Source organism: Lacerta agilis, chromosome 2, assembly GCF_009819535.1.
Source record: "Lacerta agilis isolate rLacAgi1 chromosome 2, rLacAgi1.pri, whole genome shotgun sequence".
Classification (NCBI taxonomy): Eukaryota; Metazoa; Chordata; class Lepidosauria; order Squamata; family Lacertidae; genus Lacerta; species Lacerta agilis.
The window spans coordinates 66,278,560-66,289,580 of record NC_046313.1 but is presented as its reverse complement, the minus strand read 5'-3'; the positions used below and the strand labels follow the sequence as shown (position 1 = coordinate 66,289,580).

Genomic DNA, 11,021 nt, shown 5'->3' with positions numbered 1-11,021 from the left:
GAATACCAGTTGCTGGGGACCATGAGCCGGAGTGTGTGGTTTTGCTCATGCCCTGCTTGTGGGCCTCCCATAGGCCAGGCTGGCCACAGAATGCAGGGCAAGACAGGCTTTGGTCTGATTCAGCAGGCCTCTTATGTTCTAATGATGAGACCATGTTGACAGTCTGGAATATATATTGAGGAATTTCAGCTGCTGTACTATGGTCAGTGCTGATGAACTAGAATTGTTGGTGAGTATACATGCAGAGATGAGGGAATAGATCTCTGGGGTGGTTATTTTACCCCTCAGTCACCCAACAAATGTGGAGAGATGTGACTAGAGCTGCATGTCATGGCACTGATTCTGGCCTTCTTACCAACGCAGCTCCAAAAGTATGGGAGCCCAAGTATGCTCCAGCTGCCCAAACCTGGGTATCCAACATTGGTTGCGTGAGGCAGATTTCAAGTGAGATTGCCAACAACATTACGGTATTGCTGTAAATGGATGAGGAACATTTTGCTGGTGGGTGAAGGGAAAACTGCAGGCATTCTGAAGGGGCTAGCAATTCAGATAAATTGTTGAGAGTAAGCACACAGAGAGACTTTATCCCAGTTTAAGTAGTATAGATAAATGGAAAAACACAGTGTTTGCTACAACTATGACATTTTTGCTCTCCCATAATAACTCTTCCAGGGTTTAGCATGTTCTGAATTGGGGAGTGGAGTCTGTGTTATGCCAGAGTGCTTCATGGGTAAAGTTTGACCACGTCATACCTATAAGAGAACTAAAATACACCTGGGATTGCTTGACTGGTTCACTGCTGAAACCATGTTGCAGTTTTGCTGCCTCCTGAAAAAAGGGTACTGGAGGGAAATGGTGCAGCAAACCTTGAAGTTGCCTCTGAGAAATATGCATGAATGCAGCTCTCAGAGTTATGGGAGAAGAGTGGGAACTCAGAAGCAAAGGAAATTCTTTAGCCCCGCTCAAAATTCCTCTTGCACAGATTCAGTGTAGGTTTAAAGAAGATTCTACAGTAAATGACTTTTATTTTTTTAAAAATGAAATAACCGTGAACATATTAACAGGCCTGCAGGTGGCACTACAGTACAGCTGGATAGAAGGTAGATATAGTCCCAATGTACAGTCAAACAATGGAATCCATCAGTTCAATGGTGACAATTCTGAATACAACTCTATCAAGCAGGAACATTTTACTGAAAATATTTCTGGACAAAGCTGATATTGAAAATTAGTTATGGGAAGTATAAGTCCCAATCTAGAACTGACAACTGGTGAACTATTACCTGGTTTGCCAGTTTAGGGAGAGATGTACAACATCTCCAAAACATAAAAGTTCTCCCCCCCCCCCCCTTGTATTTGTGGAAACTGGTGTTGGGAGTCAATTTCTTTTAGCTCTCCTCTGGCCAATTGTGCTATTCTGGATTTATTTCTAAGAATCATTTCTTGAAAGGTTTTACTGAAAGGAAGACTAAACACAATGTGCCTTTCCTTGTAACCCAGGAACAGTTGTGGTATTTCAAATTCTAAAAATATCTACTTTCATGAAATACTGTTTCACTACAAACCTAGTTTTTCACTAAATACACATTTTTAAATCCTGGAGCCATCAGGGAAAAAGTGGTTTCTCTCTGCGTTTCTACAGTGTATAGCGAACTCTTAAAAGGGAGCATGAAGAACATCTTTCTTTCCTTGGCCTGTGTCAGACTCAGGAGGAACCTGCTTCAGCAGCTGGGCTCCTGGTGATCGCACTCTTTCAGAGCTAGCTACTTAAGTCTGCAAGAGAATGTCCACCTTCACATCATTCTTTCTAACTTCTTGGAAAGACTAACTAGGCATGAAAAAGGTTCACACGTTCTATTCATAATAGGCAGGAACACCTATTGTATGGAAAACATGGTTTCCATACAATTTAAATTTGCAAAAGGCCACAGGAAAGGGACACAGCACCTTTCATTGCATGTTATAGTGACCTTCCTTTAGTTTCCTTAGTATTGAGGCAGCATAGAAGACGGTGGCTGGAGAGTGTAATGAATGCCATGGCATCTCTTAGCAAGAAGCCTCTGGCTCCTGCACAGGCAGGTATGTGCGCTCCCCTTCTATACTGTGAGCAAAAAAATGACTCCAGAGGGGGGGTGTTTGGAATCACCAGTTCCTACGACCTAGCCAGTTTGGACTCGTGAGCCTTTAGTGTGCCAACAGCATCTTTCACTGCATGGTAGATAATGTTCTTCACCTGCAAACAGAAGAAAATGAAGACATTGAAAATCAAAACTCTGAACAGTCGTTTCTATCTACTATGTAATACATGCCAGAGTTTCTCAATTATTAATTCACTGTATTCATAAATGAACGTGTACAGGTAAATATGGGAAGGTGTCTGAGCCACTAATACTTATTACAAGGATACTGGATCAAACTTGAGAAGCATCCAATAAAATATTACATTCCAACATGAATGCTGATCTCTCTACTCTCAAACCAAAGTCAGGAGAATCCCTTAATTGCCCCCCCCCAAATTTGGCAAAACATATACACATCTACTATGATGATCTTTTCTTAGCAACAGGCTAAGCCTTTGATATTGATTTAAGTTGGCTTGCATCCAAAAGTATAGTTTGTTAGTGGAAAAGCACCCCCACAAGGCAGCCTTTCTTATGACCTACTGCAAGCCATTTCAGAGTATCCAGAGGAGTCTTTTGAAAGTGCAGGGGGCTACAGTGAAGAGGAAACAGGAAAGCCCCAGTGTATGCGTGGAGTTCTTCTTGCCTTTCTTTAGGTTCACTTTATAAGAATTCATTCAGCTAACACAGGGTTGCCATATTTCAAAAAGTAAACAAACCCAAGTTCATTGACCTTTTTTATTAAAAAAAATGCCCCAAACCCCCATGATTTTTGGATTGACTTGCCTAAGATCCAGGACAAAGCATCTTTTGGAAATTTCCTCACATGCGTCAATTCCCCCCCCTCCCCCCAAAAATGTATGGCAGCCCTAGCTAACACGACCAGCAGCTAGCTTATAACTTTAGTCAAAGTTAACCCAATGCAGTTTTGCAAACACTTTCTGCCAAATCTGATATGTGCTTTAGAGGCTGTCCCATGAAAACAGATGCTTACCTGCAGCTTATCTTCATGGTTTGTGTGAGTGTTAGACAGGTGCCTGAACTCCTGGGTTAGGCGGAAGCAGTGTTTCACATGTTCTGGAGATACAAAATCTTCTGCTACTTTAATGCAGCTATACAGATTATGAACCTGAAAAAATAAGCAGCAGAACCAGGTGCTAGAAAAACATCAAAACTCAACAATCCAATGTATATTCAAAATATTGTTTTCTGCAGTATAAATAAGATTGGTAAATGCTATTTCAACATCTAACAGGCAGAAAGAGACCAGATGTTCAATGTAGGTTTTCCAAACTGCCTTCCATTCAAATAATGACTTCGCACTGTCAGTCAAATAACATTTTTTTTCATCAATACAGGCCAGATTGTGCAGGAAATGTGTGATTATTTTTTCTAGAGTCATTTTATATTTTAAAAAATGATGAGGTTTCAGTTAATACTTTTAAAGGAAGACCAAGATGACAATAATAACCAAGATCAAGAAAACCGAGAAAACAAGAGTGGAGAAAAACAGTTCTTCACAATGAAGATAGGAATAACTAAAAAAAAAACCTGTGTTGGGTAAGAAAAGTAAGGAGTGGGGTGGATCAGTCTGGAAAACCAATTTCTCACTGTCCCTTGAATGATAACCAAATGGTGAGATGACCATGCTCAGGCAATCATCTCTCGGCTAAATAAGTCAGGATGCACAGAAACCTTCTGCCCATGCATGCACTCCTCCTCCTCACTCCTTTCATTATGACATTCTGCAATCTCCAACTTGCAAGTCTCCAACTAACCAACTTCCTTTTTCATCCAAACCAATAAGCTATGGTTACTAGCTTCAGAAGAAACAAAGATATTCAAATAGTGGCTTAAAATCCTGCCCTGTTCTGAAACTGGTAGGCACAGGGTTCAATCCAGAGGAGGCTCCCAAGTCCCACTTCTCCTCCATAAGCTGCTCCTGGAGACAGACAGATTCACTGGACTAGCATAGGATTTGGTGGGGAGTGAATGAGAGAAAGATAGGAAAACTGGAATAATTTAGTGGGGCCACCTTGTATGAGTCAGTTTCCAGGTTCAGATGAACAGCAAACTCTGGTTAACTGTGGATTTCTGAGTTTAATTGCTGTGTTCTGGGAAAAGCAGGCTACGTGTGAGAGCAGAAGGCCTGTGCATATCCTGGCATATTAAGCCAAACAAAGTTGACATCGGCTCCTTAACCGCCTCCTCAAACAACTGGCAATCATGCAAAAGTAATTATCACCACTTTAGCATACACCTATGCTTTATGGTGTGCATGATAAAATTTGCAAGGAGAATTGCACTGTAAACAAAGTTTGAATTATTATTTAACACATTTATATCCTGTTCTTCTGCTCACAGAATACTCAAGAGTTTAGTGGTATAAACAGGAATGGGGAACCCACAGCTCTCCACATGTTTGTGGACTACAACTCCAATAATTCCTGACCACTGGTCATGCTGGGTGGAGCTGATGCAGACAAGATCCAGAGCTGGTATGAGGGAACAGTTTTAGTTTGAAAACAAACAAATTATTGGTTCACACCTGGGTGCTAGGCACTACAAAGTAATTGAATCCTTGCTAGACTCAAATAACCAGCTGCACCCAGAATCTACAACAAGCATTTTATTGCTTCACCTAAGAATCCCAGATAGTGAATTTACACTAAAGTAAACATGCTAAGCACATATGCTGATATTTTACTTTTAATTATTTATTTATTCAAGTTTCCAGTATTCAAGGAATGTGGACCCCCCCCAACCCTTTCAAGCAGTCAGCAGGTTTTCAGTACTCTAAACTTGTCCCCGCCCCCCCCCCCCAAACAGAAAAAGCCCAGGAAAACCAACATAACCAATAGTATAGTGTTTCTGAAAATTCTGTTACCTGTCACATTCGAAAGTTGTGCTCTTTTTGGAATGCTCCATGAGCAACTTGTTTTATGCTCTTAAGTAAGTTTTTACCCTACTCTTTGAGGCCCTAGCACTCCACACTCACCTGGTGAGGGGCCCCTGCAGGAATAAATACAGCATCTCCCAGGAACTGCACTATTGCCCAGCCTTGTACTCCATACTCCTCATACAGACGCTTACGGAGGGTCTGGTCCAGGTACCAGCTTTGGTCATGGATTGGGTCATGATCTGGAGGATTTTCTTGTCCTTGTTCTTCACCAACCTAATACAAATGTATCAGAGTTTAATGTTGCCTACTTGCAGATTTCTTCTTTATCTGTATTCAGCAAACAACCTCAAGTTAATTTATGATGAAAATCTTAGCTTTGCCTAAGGTGGGCTTTGAGGCAATAGCAGGTATGACAGGAAAAAACCCAAATCTCACAGCGGGTATTACAGCTTCCCTAGTCCATTCCCAGACTATTTAGGGCACTAATACAGTCATACCTCATGTTGCGTACGCTCCGTGTTGCTTACGTTCGACTTATGGACCTCCGCAACCCGGAAGTCCTCCCTATGTGCAGAAGTGCAAAAACGTGCGAACTTCCGGTTTTTTTCTTTTGGGGGGGGCGTTCGTGTTAAGCACGCCCATGTTACGTAGCACGATCCGGAATGGATCATGTGCGTAACACGGGGTACCACTGTACTCCACTCTTCGACGAGATTTTTAGGGCAGTCCAATTAAAATATTGGGACACAAGTTTTATCAGAAAGTATAGAATACCATGTGAAATATTAAACTCCTGAAACATCCAACCATCACACCTTGCGAAGAAGCTCCCTGATCTTCTCAGCATCCTTAGCAGCATAAATGTGCCATAGTGCCCCAGGCTTCTCCTTTGCTTCATGGATTCGCTGTTTTGTAACATCATCAGCATCTCCCTCATCAATCGTTTTCAGCACCTCTGAAATTCACATCAGTAAGTTGCATGGCTTTCTAGTGTAATGTGTAACAATCAAATGAATTCAAGGAAGCACTAAACCAGAGCCATAAGAAATTACCGTAAACAAACTTTAACATCTAAGAAAAGTTATCCTACTTAATGTTACAGGACAGTTAGCAAATTCAAAAGGACCAAATCATATTATATTTAGTAATATTCTGGAGAAAGCACTAAATTTGTTCCCTTTGTCAAGAGCACATCAGTTTAAGCCTGCAAGGGTGCTTATGCATGCCTAGAAATCAAATATTATGTTTGTACCCTCCATATATCACAAATATTTTAGACCCTAGGAAACGCATCAAACTGGTGAACATTTGCATTTGTGCACAGGTGATACTTTCAATCAGGACTCCACATCCAAGTTTCATCCAGGCAGAGTTAATGCCTCAAAGCAGTACTCTGCTTATTATAATGTTCCGCATGATTATTGGACAGGTATCATACACAATCTTATTATTTGAAGAGAAACTGATACATCTACTCATGAGTAAATTCACATGACAAGGCATTCCAATTTGCAGCTGAGCTGGCTTTTTTGTCCTCTGATTATCTTTGCTCATATGTATTACCAATGTGCAAACAGCCAGCACGTCAAAAGAGAAGAAATCAAAACAAAAATAAATTAAATGGTGCAGGCCTAATATAAGTAATATTTTGCATATCTAGGGGGAGATTCAGAAGTTAAGTTAATCCTTGAAAAAATCATCTTAGAGGTTTACCATCATCATGGGAACCTTCTCCAATGGGAATCCCAACGTATACCATGACATTAACAGCATCTGACACATCCAAATGCAGATTGGTTGTACCAACTCTTCTGTCTTCTGCCGTTATCAGTCCTACGAAAAAGCAGCAAAGAAGAGAGATGATGACAGCAAGCTTGAACCTACTTGTTATGGGTATGCTTTTTATTATGCTACATTCAAACATTTATCATCACATAGAGAATATTCAGCTATTAGCCATGATAATGTGAACAGCAGCAGAGATACTTGCTCTCTGCTGATTAGATATCACGGGTAGCCAACATAATGTACTCCAGACGTTATTGGACTCTTAACTCCCACCAGTCCCAGACATCAAGGTCAAACGTCAAGGATGAGGGGAGATGTAGTCCAGCAACACCTGGTGGGCATCGTGAGGGCACCTGCTATGCATATGTTTAACTATAAAAGGAGCCAGACAGACTTAAGGTGCAAACTCCCTATCACTTTTTAAATTGCACTTTGTACAAACAGATGATATGGTCCACTGCTTCAAATCAACAAATATTTGAATATTTTTTATCACAGCTACTACCACACTCGAAGCGGCACACAACCTGGTAAAAATAAAAATAAAATGCACACAGAAAAAACACTAAGGACTCAGCTCTTAATAGGTGTCCTAGAAACACAGCAGAAAGGAAAATCCAGGCCAATCACCTTCAGCCAATAACAAAGTCGGTTCTGAAACATCAGGTTTTCCCAAGCCAACAGAACAAGGGGGCATCAAAACATGTTTCCAGAGTTGACAACTGATGCTTCCTTGAGCCCAGGCACCCCAAACTCGGCCCTTCAGCTGTTTTGGGACTACAACTCCCAGGTCAGGGATGATAGGAACTGTAGTCCTAAAACAGCTGGAGGGCCGAGTTTGGGGGTGCCTGCTTTAGCCCCTTAAGGAAATAGCCTCTTCTTCTGTGATCTATTTACCACAGCTAGCAAAAGCTTATTGAACTTGGGCCAGGCAGATTTACCAGCCAAGATGGACAAGGGTTGAGGATTCTTCTCCCAAGAATCACATCCATTTGTTTGGGAAATAGTAGTTGTAGCCTGCTCATCAAAACTGGATAGGCAGATGCTTCTGAATCCCATACCCAGATCTGCACCAACACTGGAATCCAAGCTGGAGCAGATGTGAGTGATTTTATCTGCAAACTATCTTCCAAACTAATCACAGCGAGTCTCAGGGGGCTTCTCTCGTTGGAATGAGCAGATGAAAACAGTCCTTTTACTACCATGAGGTTAAGAGCACGTGGATGCAATTTAATACGGACACGTAAACTAGTGTAAAAACTCATTTGCTCTTCAATTTGATGGGCATGGGTCATTGAGTTCTCTTACCTGATTTGCACAGCATAATTTCATTTTATAAAGTTCTCTTTGATTCTGACAACATTGTCCGATTCCATTTAGTCTACAATTACCAAATTATCTTCCACTTTTAATGACATTATACTTTTAATTTTTAAAAGCAAACAGATTTAAAGGAAACAAATTAATTTTATGACTAACATGGGTAATAATCCATCCAACTCATTTACTTCTCAGTCCATATACTTTCATAAGACACAAACTATGAGTAGGGACAAAATTATACTCTCCTGGTTTACATACCGTATGCGTTGTACATTTTGGGACCCAGATCTGGTCGTACAAAGTAGCTTGGCAACCTTGATGCCAGATTCAGTCTTCCATCCCTCTTAGTGTACTCTGGGAGAGGAAGGTTCTCCATTAGGTCCTCAAACCTGAAAAGAGCAAGTACCATGTTAGACACTGGCATAGGCAAGAAGAATACATTGCTAGAACACCAACAATTCTCACAGAGGCCCAGACCCAGAGTATCAAGGGATCTTACCTTGTCGGCATCATGTCTCTAAAATCTTCTCCTGGAGGCCAGTCCTTTAACTTCAGTACCATGGGCTGTCCATCATCAGATCTTAGACGCTCTGAAAAGAAATAGTTTTACTTGGCTTGTATGTTGTTCTATCGGTATTAGACTGCTTTCACTATGAAATCTACAGCATTTTTTGGGAGTAGGGGAGGGAAGAAAGAAACCTAAATCCATAATGAGAGATCTCCTGTTCAGCTATGACATTAATAGTGTCACAAGTTGGGGCAGAGACTACATTGATGTGATAGATAACTTTTCACAAGTAATATCAAAAGAATTAGGTGGCACTTACTAGAAATGACCTCAAAGCCATCCCAGAAGTCACGCACTTTCACATCTGAGATTATGGCGCAGTTCCTACAATTGACCAGATCTACATCCTGATCTCCAAATTCTTGACTAAAGGCTTCTGGTTTCCAGAGTTCAGCCTTCAGCTTCTTATGAACACCAGAAACTAAAACAGGCTGTGAAAAGAAAGAGGAGGTATTATTCCAAAATGACAATTCGCAGAAGGCATTTTATTTTTTTTATTTACTAATTTATAATCTTTCATAAAAATATAACCAGACAAAATCAAAATAAGAAACCACTGGGTTTCCAGTATTAACTGTTAGCAAGATTTTCTAGTCTGAAAATGTAAGATAGAAATGTTGTTGTTTCGTTTTTAAAAAATGAATTCCTAAATGATGGACTTGTTTAAGAAGAAAAAAACAACAATTCCTACAGGAAGGCTGCAACTCAGATAAACAACAATATATTCTCCACTAATCCCCTGTATATTTTACTTGACTGCCTTAAAGGAGTTATAAGGAGGGAGCGTTCAGAATTAGTAGACCTTTTAATAGCAACAAAAATAATTATAGGCACCAACAGAAACAGAAGCAACTAAGGAAGTCACTTACTGATTGTATGAAACAACAAAGCAGAGGTAATAACAGATACGCACTGGTTGCTAAGATATCAGATTTATGAGTCATCTTGTATATATTAATACAATATAAAAAGAAAGATTAAATAATGTAAATTCAAATTAACTGGGTAACGCCTTATAGTGATAACATTTTAAAACTATTATATGTTATTATAGATTGTGTATTTCTGATAATTTGGTAGGTTTCATAAATTTCTATATGTATTAAAAAATCAAAGTCCAATTTCAATTGAAATCTATGGGCTGATGACCATCTTTTGATAATACCCAATATATTTACCTTTTTAACAGAAGCACTGAATTCTAAGCTTCTGGTTGCTGGAAATCTTGGTCAACCCAGCCAAATTCTGAATGTTCATCAGGCATTATCCATATTCTACCTAGCCCAATTTCCCAACCATAAGGGCCCAAAACTTGTTGCTGTAATTTAACTGAATCCCAGGGTTCTCAGGGTACCACGTCCTGTTCCAGATATGAATTATTGTGCTTTTATCACACATAGATGAGTGCCGTTAACTGTGTTTTTTCCTTCAACCTTAAACTACTAACAAAGTCTGCACCAACATAATTAGTTTGTTTTAAGTACTAGTTTGTTTTAAGTACAAAAAACTAGTTTAAGTACAATGAAAATCTTGCCACAGGCAGAGAGGATGCCCACCCAAACTTTATATTTACCTGGCCCTGTTTCCAACACTCCCTGAAGATCTTCCAGTTGTTTTTATTGCTGGGGTCATGGAGACACAAAAGCCTTCCGTCACAGAGCCAAGAATGGGAAGTGTGTGGGTCCAGCACATTTAATCCCATTACCATCTCTTTCACTTCTTTCTGTGTATCAGCCACGTTGCTTGCTCGCTTGGCAGCATCAGACGTCTTCTTATTTTCCACCACTGAGGCAATAATATGATCAAGGAAATTTGGCAAGCTGGCCTTATTCTTAGCACCCTAGAAGACACAAATCCACATAGCAACCCAAGTCTTGGGTAAATAATTAGAATATACTGCCTGTGCCACAAATTCTGATCTTTCAACCAACTAAACACTTTCTAGAAAAGTTAGCACACTAAAGTGGCTAAAACAATGCCAAGGGAAGGGTAACAATGTGTTGAACCAAAGGGGAACTGTTCCAGAAGCTCTGCAAACGCCATCTTGGTAGTCAAGATAACACCACAATTAACTGGTAGTTGTTGTAACAATGAGCTCATATATGTTTATATTCACTTGTTTTGAGAGAAGCTAATTGGCTTGTTCATCTGTGGGCTTGGGGCCAGAAAGGGGAACTATCTGTAAGATTTGGATATTTGCCACTTATGCCCTCATCTGCTCATGCAAAATGATGGGAAGTCTTGGCCAAAGTGACACATGCTGCTGGTGAATAAAGAATGTATACATGTTTGCTTGGGTGCGGATTACTCATGACAACCT

At 40.2% G+C, this 11,021-nt stretch overlaps 1 protein-coding gene across 1 annotated transcript in view; it reads right to left on the bottom strand.

The window, feature by feature from the left end:
- Positions 1-1,005: 1,005 nt before the first annotated feature.
- The window catches only part of KDM3B (lysine demethylase 3B), a 28,704-nt gene continuing 18,688 nt past the window's right edge, over positions 1,006-11,021 (bottom strand). Inside the window, exons 15-23 of the mRNA XM_033140523.1 lie at positions 10,275-10,541; positions 8,961-9,132; positions 8,633-8,723; positions 8,392-8,522; positions 6,736-6,855; positions 5,838-5,977; positions 5,119-5,295; positions 3,115-3,249; positions 1,006-2,233 (exon numbers count right to left, since the gene is read on the bottom strand). Of these exons, the coding sequence (XP_032996414.1) occupies positions 2,153-2,233; positions 3,115-3,249; positions 5,119-5,295; positions 5,838-5,977; positions 6,736-6,855; positions 8,392-8,522; positions 8,633-8,723; positions 8,961-9,132; positions 10,275-10,541 (1,314 nt within the window). The 3' untranslated portion in view covers positions 1,006-2,152. The remainder of the gene's footprint in view (positions 2,234-3,114; positions 3,250-5,118; positions 5,296-5,837; positions 5,978-6,735; positions 6,856-8,391; positions 8,523-8,632; positions 8,724-8,960; positions 9,133-10,274; positions 10,542-11,021) is intronic.